Genomic DNA, 15094 nt, shown 5'->3' with positions numbered 1-15094 from the left:
ATGGAAAAGATGATCCAGGGCCCTACGCCGTCTCCTGCTGTCACCTCTTCTGTCATGACTGCCAAGGCCACTCAAAGCTCTAGGGACTGTCAATCTCTACCCTCCATTTCCTGCAGAAGGACCGTGTGTCTGACTGACAAAGTCTTTTCAGTGGAGATGAGGACAGGTCTTACAACTGGAGGGGCACCCAGTGTCAGGAAACTTTGGTAACATCTCTGAAGTAAATATCTTCCCACCCTTTTAACACAAGAGGAAATAAGAATGTTTGACGAGAGAAAAAGCTAGAAAAACTTAACTGTTCTATCTGAATCATGCAGGGTAAAGCTTAGGATAACTCTGTATATTTGACTTTAGTTAAAATGATTTCCATAATCTGAAAAAGCATGAAGGTAGATTTGTATAAAATCTGCAAATACCTTAGTGGAAGACTATCATTGTACCTCTATTATTTCTCTCTCTCCCTTTTTCTCCTCACTCCTTTGTTTCTCTTTCTTCTTTATTCTCCTCCCTCTCTCCTCTTTCATCTTCCTTTATTTTGAGGAACAGTGAGAAATTCTGAAGAGGCACTTAAAATCAAACCATGGATGTCAAAATATCCTGTGTAAGAAAAATTCATTTTTTTTTTCTGGCAGACCAAGTAAATCAAGAGTCCAAAGAAAATCAGAAATTATAAGGGTAAAATTAATATTTTCTCTCCAAAAAAGCAAAACTCAGTTCACTAATCAGCATTTGAACAGTCTGAAGTTCCAGAGAATCCAGAAAAAGACATTGACGAATTTAAAACTAATCTGTTGATGTGTCTGAGCCATGGGCAAATCTGTTAACATTAAAGACTGCCTCTCCAAAGAAGAAAGGACAAACAAAACTACCAATAGCAATAGCCAATAACAAATGGGATCTATTTGGGAATAGTAATTTGTATATCTATATTTCTTTAGAACACAGTAAAGTTTTGTTGGCTAAAAGTTAAGGTGTATGCAACTTGGAGTCAAAACATCACTGTAACAAATTAACTAATGGACATAGCACTATACAAAAGTTATAATTGAATAATGTTTTCTGTGTCCTCTGAAGTGTCTACAAGAAGGAGCAGATACTGGAAGTACTACTGAGGAAGCAATTGGTGGATACTCTCACCTCCTGCACCCTGTCGCCATGGCAAACCCAAGCCTCTGAAGGGCCACGTGACATCTCCTCATTAAGCTACATGAAAAGCACCAACGGCGGTACCCTCCTGTACATGCCAAAACACCTCCTATCTCCTTCGGAGGGCATTTCAAGGACTATAAAAACGTCTTAGAAGAAGAAGAAGAAGAAGAAGAAGAAGAAGAAGAAGAAGAAGAAGAAGAAGAAGAAGAAGAAGAAGAAGAAGAAGAAGAAAAGGTTCCCTAATAAGAATCTTGAACTCCAATCTCCATGTAGAGTATGAAAAAGTGAAAACCACTTTCCAGAATGTCCTCCCACAACACACCCCTTCCCAAAGGAGAAAGAGAAAATGAAGTCCCGGGAAACAACACAGTTGTGTCAGCCATCTTGTCTCTGCAATCTTCCTACCGCCTCCCAAGCAGGAAAAGCCAAAGCATGGCAGTTCTGGATGTGAGATTTTAAGGGTTTGTACGGCAGGTATTTGAGGTATTGGTTATAGTTCCTTCATTTAAAAAGAATGCAACTAACTTTATGTCTCTCAAAAACAAAGGAAAGCTGGAAATACCTTGTAGATTTTAAAGTGCAAGAGTCCTGTTGTTACTTTGGGTGTAACTATATCCCATTCCCCAAAGAACTGAGTCAGCTAAACTGAAAAGAAAGATTCGAAACTGTAGAACAAGAACAGGCAGAAACAGGAATGGCAGTGAGTTACCACTAAAGTGAAGCCTGGAAGCTTCCAAGTGGATTGCAATGGATCAGAAAGATAGACTGCAGGAAGGGGAGAGGAGATGGATGCCATGACCATTCAAAGGGCACAATCACTCTTATGAACCCAGGATTCACATCTACAACAACAGGCACTTGTGAACTCTCTAAAAAGTCAAGCTTCCTTTACAAATATGACCATACAGGGAGGAATCAGGTCATTTTTCCAAACATAAAATTATCACTGTGACAGAGGCACTCCTTATTTGCAAACTCAGCATCAAACCAGTAAATGGTGCTCAGTTCTCTTCTGAGTCTCTACATAATGCTCACCCATAGGGAGAAAAAAAAAGTAACTCAGAAATAAGTAGCCGAGTGTTTTGGAATACAAATGCAGCCTGGATAAAAAGGAGTGATGAGATCTGCTCTCAGCAGCAGAATTTGAAGAATGGGGTGAAATTCTGTAATGCCAATGACCTTTAGGACTAAGAACAAAATGAAATGGTATTTTTCATACATTCTCCAAATGTTTGCACAAAATTGCATAGAAACAAGTGTACAGTATGAGCAGCCATGGACAGCAGAGAGAGGACTGAATGCCACAAGTACATCTCAGCATAGAGGGTTTCAATATGCACATTAAAATAAAATGAAATCATTGATGCTGGCAACAAATCGAATTCTTATAAAAAGATGAAGGAATCATTACATAGCATTAAGAATATTATATGTCTAATTAATTTGGTATCTAATTTTTTATTTATTTCAACTTTTAAATAATAATTTTATTAAAATAATAATTTTACAAAGAAAAGATACATGTCCTTCCAGAAAGAGAACAGAATTTTTAAAAAATACTTTAATTAATCCTCTGACACTTTCAGACAATATTATTTTTTTACCTCCAACACCTCTCCCTGACTTCTCTAAGATTTACCCTATCTCCCTACCAAACTACAACTTCATATTCTCTTTGTTTTTATTGTTTTTCAGTAACTCACTGGCTCAAATTTGTTCTGCCCATATATTTTTGGGTGTGAAAGAGCCATTGCTGTCTCATGGTTAACATATCAGGAACCTTAAGGCTCTGACTCACCCAGAGGCATCAACTGTACTGGTCCTTCACTTGGAGTTCAGGGTCTCCTGAAGCCCTGAGCTCTACATATTAGAAGGCTGAGTGGCTTGATTTTGCGGAGGCAGCCACAGCTACTATGAGTTCATGAGTACAGTGGTCCCATCATGCCCCAAAGACACCAATAAACAAACAAACAAACAAATAGGACTTTTAAAAAAGCACACTATCCAGTTCCCAATACATCTTTTCAGTTCATGCTCTTGGTTTTGATTTGAGACAGTCTCAGGTACCAAAGGCTAGCCTCAAATCTCAAATCTGCTATGTAGCCTAGAAGGAGCAGAATTTCAGATTTTTTTGCCTCTACCTCCAAGCATTAGGATTACAGGTGTGATCTACTATGATTAGTTTATGTGGCACAAGTTATCAAATTCAGGCATCCTGCTCTTTTTTTTTTTAATCTTAGAAAATATACTGTAAGCTCCCTAAAATAAGAATCACCTCCTTCTCACACTGGATTAAACATATAAAAATGGTCAAACTCATGATGTTCACAGATAAAGTAATGGTTACCATTGCTATTGAAGGATAATTAATTAAGAACTATATGTCGTGTGTATGCAGATGATATGTAGTGCTCTTTATTTAAAACAAGAAAGGTTGTTGAAGAGTTGGCGCAATAGTCAGAGGGAGTGGCATGTGGACCTGTCAGCATGAGTTTGATCCTGAGATCCTAGGAGAGAACTGACTCATAGAGTTGTCTTTTGTCCTTCATATACCTGTCCTGTGACACATGTGTGCCTACAAATGCACACAGAAAAAGAGAGAGAGACAGAGACAGATAGGGAATAGGGAATCATCATCATCATCCCCACCACCATCACAACAACAACAAATGATAAACCAGAAGGCTAAGTTAGTTGGGTTCTACTACTGCTTTAGTTGGTATGGGTTTTTGTTGTTTGTTCATTTGTTTGTTTCAAATTGTATCTACCTATTTTATTGGTACATAGGGGTATTTTGCCTACATGTATGCCTGTGAATCGTATGTATGCACAGTGTCTGTACAGACCAGAAGAGGAGGTCAGAGTCCCTAGAACTGAAGTTACAGATTGTTGTGAGCTGCCATGTGGGTGCTGGGAACCAGGTCCTCTGGAAGAGAAGTCAGTGATCTCAATCACTGAGCCATTTCTGCAGCCCTGATTTCTTAGTTTTAAAGGTAAGAAAGAACACAGCGACAAGAAGCGATGAGTTAGCAAGTGTCAAACAGCTCAAAGAATGAAACCCTCAGAACTTGAACCAATATCTCAATTGTTAGTAAACCTCAAGGTTTTCACGTACTTATTTCATCTTGAATAATTCATACCCTGTAAATCAAAAGACTACATATACCCTCCATAAAGTTCAATATAGCTTAATAAATGGAATGTGACTTCCATTAGCAGAATAATGTCCTGGGATGGTAATGCAGTATAAAGAAAACTGCAGGGGCCAGGGAGATGGCTTGAGACATGGGTGGGGGAGGGTTCAGGGCACCCGCTAGAAAATGAGTTCCAGTCTCTAGCCCCAACTGAAAAGCCAGGCATGACCATGCCCCCTGTAGACCTGGTGTTTGAAGATGGAGTCGGGCAAACCCCCGGGCGCATTATCACCTCCTACATGCTGTAGCTGGGCCAACTTCAAGGTTCTTTGTTTCCTAAACTGCAAGGCTGTAGTCCCTCCTCCTAGGACATGGGTGTGAAATCTAGCCCTGTGTGTGGCCCATCCTTCCCTATGTGGACTTTGAAACAAAAAAGACATCCATACATCTTCTGTGTGCCCACACATTTTGGGGGAAGAAAAGGCACTTTCTATTTTTTAAGAGGATCTACAGAGGAAAAAAAAATTAATGTGGCAAATTTTCAAATTTACCATCCCGTATACTACTTTCACTATCTCTCTAATTGGAGTCAAAGGGGCCAAGCAAGTAACTTCTCCAAGTTAGCTCTGGCAGTTCAGCTTTCTAACATGTAGCCAGTGGGAAACAAACCAAAGGGGAGTGGAGGATGAACTGGCACTTTCCCTTTTAGCTAGCAGGAACTCCTTCTAGGTTAAGTGGAAATGCTGAAAAGTGTAACAAGCAAAAAGGGAAATGCTGAGGCTTGAAATGAGAATCGCAGTGATGTTCCATCTGAAGAAAATGGTCTTGAGGGAATGGTAAAGATGTAACTGCTTAAGCAGACAGCACAGAAACCTGACGGGGCAGTTCTTCAGAGTGTGTGAGTGACTCCCTCACACTGGTGTCCCATTGCTCTTTGCTCATCACAACCTTCTCTCTAAATCATTTACATTCTGGTAGAGCCCAGGGGAAGCATATTTAATAAAAATAACAGGAGTCTTAGGAACTGAAGAACGAGTGGAGAATTCAGTTATGCTGAACACTGGCTGTGTGGATTTAATTCATTTAACCACATAGGACTTAATGTGTCTAATGAAAAAGAGGGAGCAACAACAGTCATGAATTGGGTATGAGAACAAAGTAACAGAGTGTGCAAAGTGCAAATTGATTTTAAGGCATATGAGTTACATGACTTCTAAAATAACCACATTTAATTATGCTGCCACTAACATAATTATGCAAGTTGTAATCCCTTAATAGTAAATAGTATTATTTTATTATTATTATTACTTTTGCTAATTTGTTTTAATTATTATTTGAGATGAAAAATGTTTCCTTCCCAGTTTTTTTTTTTTAAATTTTATTTTTTTTCTTATCAGTTACATTTTATTAACTCTGTATCCCAGCCGTGTCCCGCTCCCTCATTCCCTCCCAATCCCACCCTCCCTCTCTCATCTCTACCGTGCTCCTTTCCAAGTCCACTGATAGGGGGGGGACCTCCTCCCCATTCATCCGATCCTGTTTTATCAGGTATCTTCAGGACTGGCTGCGAAAGTTCTTTGACCTCCCCACCCCCCAAGGAAGGAGCAGTCCTTCCCAGTTTTTGAAGGTATAAGGAAAGCAAAGTTCTTCAACCAGAAGACCACACTCTGAAGTCAGAGTTTTGTGCCTTGAAAGACAGTTCTCTGCACAGGAACCTCATTGTAGGACAGTAAACTTGGAGTCCAGGGTCCCAAACCCCTGACTTGTGTCCTATGAATACAGAATACACTAGGTGTTCATGATATTTCTGCTTTATTCCTTATGTCAGTGTGTGCTTCCAACCAGAGGGGAAACTGAAGCACAGAGAGCCTCAGGAAGACCAACAAGTCTGCCTACGTCTCCATCCCTGCATCCCTGTCAAAAGTGACACCTTCATGTAGAGAAGTTGACTGATCCCTCAAGATCCCAATGATCCCTTTTATCCACAGAGCCAGTTGCCCCTTTCATTTTTTGTCAACAACACTTCCTTTTTGTTCCTGTCCCTCCAATGAGGAAGTGCGGCACAGACACAGACACAATACACCTCTTCATGAAGAAGGCATGAGTGTGTGCCAGATGGGCAGAGGGGATTACAACATGTTTCCTCTCCCATGGTGACTCAATGGGGCTGGTATGAGAACTGATCTTATTCACGAAGGCAGCTTCCCCTGACAGAATTATGAGTCACAGTTCCTGGGAAGAAAGTACACTTACCAACAACATTTGGGGGAAGGGGATCCTTGGGTGAATACAGTGAGGGTCATTCAGAAAAGGAGCACTGGCAAAGCCATTGGGGAGGCAATAGACCTCACAGACTTCGGGACGCCTTGATCTCTCAACAGCAATAACATGGACACCTCTCCCTTTAACTTCCTGGTGTGCTACTTTATGCTCTAATGAGAATTCGTAGTGTGGCTGTAAGCACTGCCAACATGAAACTGTCCAGTTTGAGAAAAGGTGCTTCTGAAGGGATATTTATCCATCTATTTATCATGCATGCACTGAGAACCCACTGTGTGTGTATTAATCATCATTTGGAGTGTTTGGGAAAACAAATACAAAAAAATGAATAAACCTATGCTCTCAGATGCAGAGAGAGGGTGATGACAAAGGGAAAGAGGAAGAAGAGAAGGAAGAAGGTTGGAAGGAGGAAGAAAGACAGGTGAGAAGAGCATAAGAAGGATGGGGTTGAAGGGCAAATGACAGAGAAGAGGTACAATGTAGAGTTGATGGAATATTAGCAGATGACGGGAGATGCTAAAGCAATGCTAAGCGGGTAAAGGGGAGGGACTGGGTGGGCTATTTTTTATTAAAATGTTTGTGGGAAGTCTCTGTGAGAGGATAACATTCAATCAGTAAGTAAGTCAAGTGAAAATAAATTACAGTCCAGGGTTATCATCAGCATATTTAAGAATCAGTACATCAAGTCCCTTCCAATCAAAGGAGACAGATGCCCAATAAAGGCTGGTATATTAGTGTGGCCCAGCTGTATGCTAGCACATCCCAGTTGAATACGAGGCCTGGTTAAAATACAGCCTTTCTTCTGTGAAGTCCCAAAGGGCCAACAAGTTTAGATATTATCTGTACTTTCAGCTGTACTCTGTCCTAGTTACACCCCGTCTTTAGAGTTATTTTTGGTTCCTAATACAATGCTCTAAGTGGCATAGAAAAACTGAAATGCACCCAGCAAAGATGATCAGGATGGCAGGAGGGCTGAAATTCATGCCAAATGAAGAAGAGTTGAAGGTACATACTGCAGAACACTGGGGTCATGGTTGCATAATGCTGATTTAACACTTCCAAAGGGTTCTAACAGAGAATAGGCATTAAAGTGATGATAGTCAAAGCACAGCCTATGGTGTTCACAAGAATTATACATAAGGATCCCTGGAGTCCCTGTGTTAAAATTAAAGAACCAGTGCTTTAGGTATTTTTTTTTAATCATGAGGTTAAATCAAAGAAATATATGGAAATGATGGAGACCAATTTCAATTCTATGTGCAAGAATTTTTATAAAAACTTGATGAGTCAAAAATACATAACAGCATGAAATTAGATGCTCACTAGTTAGAGCGAACATGGGTGATAATGAGAAGCAATTTAGAGATGAGAAGAGACATCAAAAGATTGGCTTATATCCAACCTCTTCTTCTACCTCTGCTTACATGTGATCCAGGACCATGATGACTAAGTTTGGTTATTCAAACTCAAGAAAGATCTTGATTGGTTCCTCCTACAAAGCCATGGCCAAAGGAAGGACAAGCCTACCAACAAATCATCTGATGCCTACAGAGATGCAGTCTGATCTATTATTTTGGAGGTTTGTTTTGTTTTTCAGCATCCCAGTGAACTGCTAACATATGAGTCTTCTCCAGTGCTGGTAAAAGTTTGGGAAAGAGGTTGTGCTATGCAGCTGCCATTTCCTCCATAGGACTTAAGATAAGAAGCATTATTCTTGGGGGTATGAAGTTGAAGAGATTCCCCTCTGTTTATGCATATCAATCTGGTTCCTAAGTGTTCTGGGCCCTCTCACCCCCAAATTCTATGATTTTTTTTTCAGATACTGGATTCTATACAACTACAGAAGACCACGGAACAAAACCAACATTGTCTTCTTTTAAATTCTCGGCCAGAAAGAGTGGACCCATGATTCTTCATGTTGTCTTGATTTAAATTATTTATCAAGTACCACATACTCACCTGAGGCATGACTCTGCAGGATCCCAAAGAAGCACAGACTCATCAACCACAGAAATCCCATCCTGTGAACATAAATAAAACGGTTAAGGGAGGGTAATCTGGAGAGTGTTAATAATAATCACTGGGAATGTGTGCTAATAACCATAGGCTAAGAACCGTTTCAAGGGATTAAGAATATTAACAAGCTTTATTGTCAGAACCAACAACAAAATTGATAGCTTTTGTTTTACATTGTCATTTGCCTTTGAATTTCCAAGTTACATACAGATACACTCAAACATGTTTAAATAATACAACTGAGCTCCCTTGGTTAGAAACTTGGTCCAGCATCATTGAATTTCCAGCTATGAGGCTTCAGAACTCTCTGCTAATCACTGATCTATAACTGCTACATGAAAAAAAAAATGTGTTCTTCTGGATTTTCTGACCTGGAGTCACACCTCTGGCAGATGAATTTGACCTTCTTACCCTTCTTTAAGTTCCCTTGTCCAGTCTCAGAGGGAAATATGTTGTGATCCAGGTATTTTTTATCTTAGGGATGAATTGAAAGTCTAGAGATTCTGGACTCAGACATAGTCTGTAGTGAACCACACAGCACTTATATCATCAGGAAATATGAAAACTTCCTCCCCTGCTGCTCTTGCTTATCCACTGAAAAGACAAATGACAAGGCAGGATTCCCTGTGATCTTTAACTTTCTAATGATAACCAGCGGAAACTGCTAACTAGCAAGAACCATGTTCCTCTATTCGATTATAAGTTTTTTCATTATTATTGTTGTTATTATTAATTATAATTTATTCTAGGCTGTAGCCCCCTCCCTCATCTCTTCCCTGTCCTACTTTCCTTCCTTCTTTCCCCCCTTATGTCCCTCCCCTAGTACACTGACAGAGGTCTCATCAGGACTGTCTGGATCATCTTTCTCTGTGGCCTAGTAAAGTCACCTTGTCAGGGGGAGGTGATCAAAGAACCAGCAACCGAGTTCATGACAGTGAATGCCCCTGCTCCCCTCACTAGGGAACCCACATAGAGACTGAGCTGCTCATGAGCTACATCTGAGCAGGGTGTCTAGGTCTTCTCCACGCACGGTCTTTCATTGATTCACCAGTCTCTGCAGGCTGATTGTGTAGTCTGTAATGAAGGGGATTTAGCAACTCTATAACGTATATCTTTCCTACTCCGCTGGACCTTCCTGGTCAATGGGAAAATGTCTACAGGGTTATAAATACAGAAGTATGGAATGACTCAGAAATTCCAGGCTCATGACTTCTGCTTTCTGATTGATGAAAGCATCCATACAAACGTACTTAGAGGCATCCGGTAACCAGTCCATATCATACTTCTGGAAAGCAACAGAGATTGAATTTTTTAAGCCCCCATCAAGGACAGGGAGTTACATACCTAACGTAGCCAAAATGAATACTTGACAGTATGACATAAAACATCTAAATGGGCCATATTTAAGAGCACTACAAGAAAATAAATGGTATAAATTGGTATTGCCCAAAGAACTTAGTCTATATTGTACATCCTAACACAAAATGCATATTTTTACCCCTATCAATTATCTTAACAACAGACAAGCAAAAATATCTAATTCCTTCCTTGGCCTACCTGTATAAAAATCACAGGCAAGTTTATTACAAGAGGTTATCACATGAAAATATTTTATTTCAAACATCAAATGCCCTTTCCTCTCTGGAGAGCTGCTTTCCAATCCTCAAATCGTTTTCTAGGAAAATTCAGTTGTATCCATAAATCACTCATTCACTCAATAAAACACTTTAAGGGCCTGAGAAGTAGCCTGGGTGTACAGCACTTCCATAACATCTGCACTCCCCCGGGCTTGAGCCCTAGTATCATCATCTAACAGCATTACATTCATCTAACTGCGGTACATTCCAGCAAGCACAATGCTGACTTCTCTGCGGCCAGCAAACCCAAAGACCACCTCAGTGTTTGCAACAATGTATAAAATACACACATGCAGACACAGAATAGAAATACTACTTATCAGACAGAGGATACGGAAGAAAGCAGAGTCCCAGTGTAACTGAAAATATGTACGAAAAGAAGAAAATGAAGTACACAGTAAAAATAATAATAATAATAATAATAAAAGAAAGGAAGAAGCAAATCAGTGCTCCTGCCAAAGGCACTGTGAAGATAAAACACAAGGTGCTTCCCACACTGAGTGGTGACTGGTTGGTTACTGGGAACTGAAGCCTGAAGCGGAAGGAAGGGATGGTGAAATGAGGATGTGGGAGAACAACATTCAAAAAAAACAAGAGACATAAATATAAAATAGTCCTATAATAGTCTAATAATAATTGTTTGGTTCAAATACAAGGTATGAGAAAATGAGCTATAGATGATTTTGTTGAGAAGCAGAAAGTGCTGGGAAGAGAATATGCCGATGCTGAAAAAAAGCAAGCTAAAAATATGTGATTTAACTAATAGAGCAAGCAAGATGGGTGATGTTTTCTATAGAAATGATACAGTAATACAGGAGCGATCAGCTTAAGCCTTAGGGAAGTCGCTCTGCCAGGCACATAATGGAAGAATGGCCACTAAATTCTGTCTTGAAGTCATTTTGGATCCTGCGTTTGTTGTCACAGTAATTGTTCTCCTGTTATATTTTTGTCATTGACACACTTGCTCAGCATGCCACCTATGTCCTCACCCAAGTCATTAATAAAAGTAATTAATAATTCTGCATCAGTCCTTGTCAGCAAGGCAATAAGATTTTGCACTGGTGAGTCTAAGCACAGCAGTTTAAGCACCACTACATGGCTCTATTACAGTATCCTGACCTTCGGCATTGTTTTTGGCTATTAACACACATACACACATACACACACAAGAGACAGACAGACAGACAGAGAGACAGACTAACAGAAAAACAGAGACAGGGACAGAGAAGCACACACACACACACCTCTTCGAATTTTACCAATTTCCTGTTTAGAAGTTGCTGAATTACTAGAGCAACACGAAGAAGACATTCTAATTAGAGTGATTGAGGACCTTAATTGATATTCCCATGAGTTACTGGATTATGCAGGATGGAGCAGAGTCAGGTCACCAAGAGAGAGCTAATCCAAAGATAACCTTTGTTCAAACACAAATCCAGGGTCAACCTTACCCTGTGATGAATAAAACATCAAAATGACAAGACAGAAAATGGATTGTGCAGTGTGCTCTGACAGACAAAAGGTACCAAGGTGAGCGGAGGATGGCTGGCTGTCCTGAACCTTCTCAGAAGATGATAGTTCATTTAATACTGGCTTGCATTCAGCCTTGAAATTTTGTCACTGAGAAAGGAATACACCTGCAATTCTTGTTTCTTGAAGTAAGAGGACATTGAGTCAGAGACGGTTAAACTGGCAGAAGGCGAGAACTATCTAGTGAAGCAAGGGCTTGCAGTATCTGAATTACAGTTAGCTTTACACAACTGGATGGTGTCTGATGGATCCTGTTCTAGCTTCAGAAAATAGAGACCTACATAGGTTCCCAGCCAGCCTTTCCTGTTACCCATTTTATTTCCTAACATATCTCCCCACTTTTTGTATCAGTACTTCTTTGATAGTCAATGCCATTGTTTTCTTAATATGCCAACTTGGAGGAATACATAATTTAGCAAGAAGGTTCAAATTCATGTTAGATTCTACACAGGTAGAGAAAGGTTCACATGGGTTTACTTTCTCCTCACCACATTTCTATGTACCTCTATACGGGAAAATTTCCATTAGCCACATTTTGTAACCTTAATAAGCTTGTGGATCTCCTACGCTCTAAGTCGGCTATCATGGATTCTCTCCCTGGACCGGCATCCTGGGGCCACTGCCTTAAGTCTACTTGTCATGCATTTGGTCGGTTATCCCTTAGCACAATAGCGCTTCGCTGAGCCACAGAATGCTGACTTTCTGTTTGCTGACTCTATGTGTAACTCTATGCTGAAAGAATGGTCACTACTTAAAAGCTCACCAGGATGGCTGAACACAGACCTTCAGCCTGGCCTTTGTCAGTGTTTCTTCCCAGAAATCTTACTGTGCCCCCTCTAAAGTCACCCTGAAAGTTGCATAAACCTCCTGTGGCTATGAATATGATTTTACTTGCTTTGTTTCTACCCTTTGTAATGACCTAAGCATGGAAAACTTGGCAACTAGCACCAAAGCACAAATCTTAGATGGCCAAACACATGTAAGGTAAATACTGCTAGCAACCAGCTTCCCTGAGTCCTTAGCTATCATAAACCCATCTGTGATTTTCCTTTCCATTTCCTAAATTACAAAAAAAAACTCTGAAAAGAGTTTTCATTAACACATACCTAAGAGATGACAAGCAAACTCCTATCTCATTTTAGAAAAAGGAAAATATTTTTATTAAGAAATGGGGATTGTTTTCAGCTATTTGTATTGCCTCATATTTTTTGACCCATAAGAAAAACTCTGTGAGACAATTTCATGAACCAAAATTGAGCAATAAGCAAACGTTTAAACAAGCTTACATGAAAGACACTAATTATAGGCAATATGAAAGAAGTCTGCTCTGCCTTATCCTGCTTAGCAATGAAGCTATAGAGCATGACCATAATAAAGAGCAGTCTTTTAAGGGTAACAAATTAGTAACCTATTTAAGTACCCTGATGGGTCATATCACGTGTCATGAATCAAACCATAACATCTTTAAAGGAAATGAAAGGGCAACGCTTAACCATAGGATTCTATCAGACATTAAGGGTGGAGGGAGATAATTAAAGGGTAAAAATCTTCAAAAGTAAGAAATACAGCTCTAAATAATCCATGGGTCAAAAGAAAACTCTCCAAAGGAGAGAGAAGAATGAGTTTGAAATATCATACCAACTATGTGCTTGGAAAACAATCTGTTGTATTAAAGACATTATGCTAGAAAGAATGACATAAAGAGAACAGTTTATTACCCTACTTTATATCCTAGGAATGAAGAGACAAACCAACTAAGCAAAATAAAAATAATAAGTAGACATCGAAGATTTTAAAATGGGTAAAACTAGGGAAAAAGTTAAATGGGTTCTCTGCAAAAGTGGTGAAGCTGATACATCTCTATCCAGGTAAAGCAAGAAAAGAAAGAAAATATATAAAGAAAGAATGAAAGAAGAAATATCACTACAGATCACAGAGACATTAAATGTATAAGCTGAAGCTATAAACTCTAAACATATAAATTCATAACATAGATGAAATGGACCAATATTTTAAAGGGTACGAACTTACAGCGAAAATGAAAGACAGTATTATTAGTCCTTCATGTGTTGAGGATATGAAAATGTATTCATCTTCAGGGCTTTGAGAAAAGAGAGCAGCCTTGGTAACACCTAGATGTCAATCTTGCTAGAGCAAAAATAGAGAAACAAGTACATTGCTCTGTCCCTGTCCTTCTGGCTCACAGAAAACTGCAATAACTTAATGGTGTCTCGTAGTTGTTGCTTTGTTTATCATTTTGAGTCCAGCGTTTTTCCCTCCATTTCACTAATTATTTAAGAACATATTTTGATCATATTCAATCCTAAGCCCTCTCCCAGCTCCTCCCAAGTGATGCACCCTCCAACTTTACATCCTTTTTGTGTGTGTTTATTTTGTTAATAAAGCATTTCCTCTAATTTCTGCTGTCCTTATTCTCCTGAGTGTGGGACCGTCCACTAGTGCCTGGATCATGGTCAATTTAACATGATCCAGAATTAAGAAAAAATGACTCTCCCTCCCCAAAACCATTCCCTCTCCAGGATGGAATATGGGATGGCTTGATTCTGTACAGACATCCACACCTGCCATGAGATCAGGAGCACAGCAGTCCTGTCCTGTCTATAAGATACTGCTTCAGTCTGGACTGAGACGGCACAAAGGCTAACGGTACTTGCCACTTTATGACAGGGACCTGACCACCTGGTTAGTCTCTAGCACCCACACAAATGTGGAAGGGGAACACTGACTCCACAACGTTGCCCTCTGACTTCCAGACGCACAGTCATAAGTCCACACATTCATCAGGTGCATGCACAATGATAACAAACAAAATACATTTTTAGAAATGCAGCCTCTTACAGACATTCTCAGAGTTCATCGTGGCAAGCCTGCACAGGCATGACCAGATTCCAGCCCGGGTTTGAAGTTGTACAATAATGTTAACCATCACATCCACAGAACTGCGCTTCAAAACAGTTCAATTTTATTATATGCCTAGTAAATAAATTTCAAGTAACCTGACTCTTTTAAAAAACTGATAAATGATTTGTGAGGGCTTTTAGGCAGTCTTTTTTAATTTATTTTTATTTTTATTAACCACAGTTTATTCATTTTTTTATCCCCCTGTACCTCCCTCCCTTCTAACCCTCCCAATCCCATCCTCCCTGTCTCTTCCTCATCTGTGCCCCTACCCCTGTCCACTGATAAGGAAGGTCTCCCTCCCCTTCCCTCTGATCCTAGTCTATCAAGTCTCATCAGGAGTGGCTACATTGTCTTCCTCTGTGGCCTGATAAGGCTGCTCCCCCCTCAGGGGGCAGTGATCAAAGAGCAGGCGAATCAGTTCAAGTC

General features: G+C 39.9%; 1 protein-coding gene and 1 long non-coding RNA gene across 9 annotated transcripts in view; one reads left to right on the top strand and one right to left on the bottom strand.

The window, feature by feature from the left end:
* Positions 1-9774, top strand: part of LOC132648521 (uncharacterized) — a 74127-nt gene extending 64353 nt beyond the window's left edge. Inside the window, exons 3-6 of one of the 3 annotated variants that reach the window (XR_009586926.1) lie at positions 1075-4142; positions 6112-6984; positions 7999-8142; positions 8383-9774. This is a non-coding gene — a long non-coding RNA (uncharacterized LOC132648521). Of the gene's footprint in view, positions 1-1074; positions 6985-7998; positions 8143-8382 lie in introns of all 3 variants that reach the window. The other 2 variants (XR_009586923.1, XR_009586928.1) reach the window with 2 other exon arrangements.
* Il1rap (interleukin 1 receptor accessory protein) overlaps positions 1-15094 on the bottom strand; it is a 135945-nt gene that overhangs the window by 85653 nt on the left and 35198 nt on the right. For all 6 annotated transcript variants that reach the window (XR_009586921.1, XR_009586922.1, XM_060370156.1 and 3 more), the window contains exon 2: positions 8523-8584. Coding sequence is in view for 4 of the 6 variants with exons in the window: in XM_060370156.1 (XP_060226139.1) it covers positions 8523-8583 (61 nt within the window). In the remaining 2 variants the exon portion in view is untranslated. The remainder of the gene's footprint in view (positions 1-8522; positions 8585-15094) is intronic.

Source organism: Meriones unguiculatus, chromosome 17 (assembly GCF_030254825.1).
Source record: "Meriones unguiculatus strain TT.TT164.6M chromosome 17, Bangor_MerUng_6.1, whole genome shotgun sequence".
Classification (NCBI taxonomy): Eukaryota; Metazoa; Chordata; class Mammalia; order Rodentia; family Muridae; genus Meriones; species Meriones unguiculatus.
The sequence above is the reverse complement of the archived record's forward strand: the minus strand, read 5'-3'. Positions and strand labels throughout refer to the sequence as shown.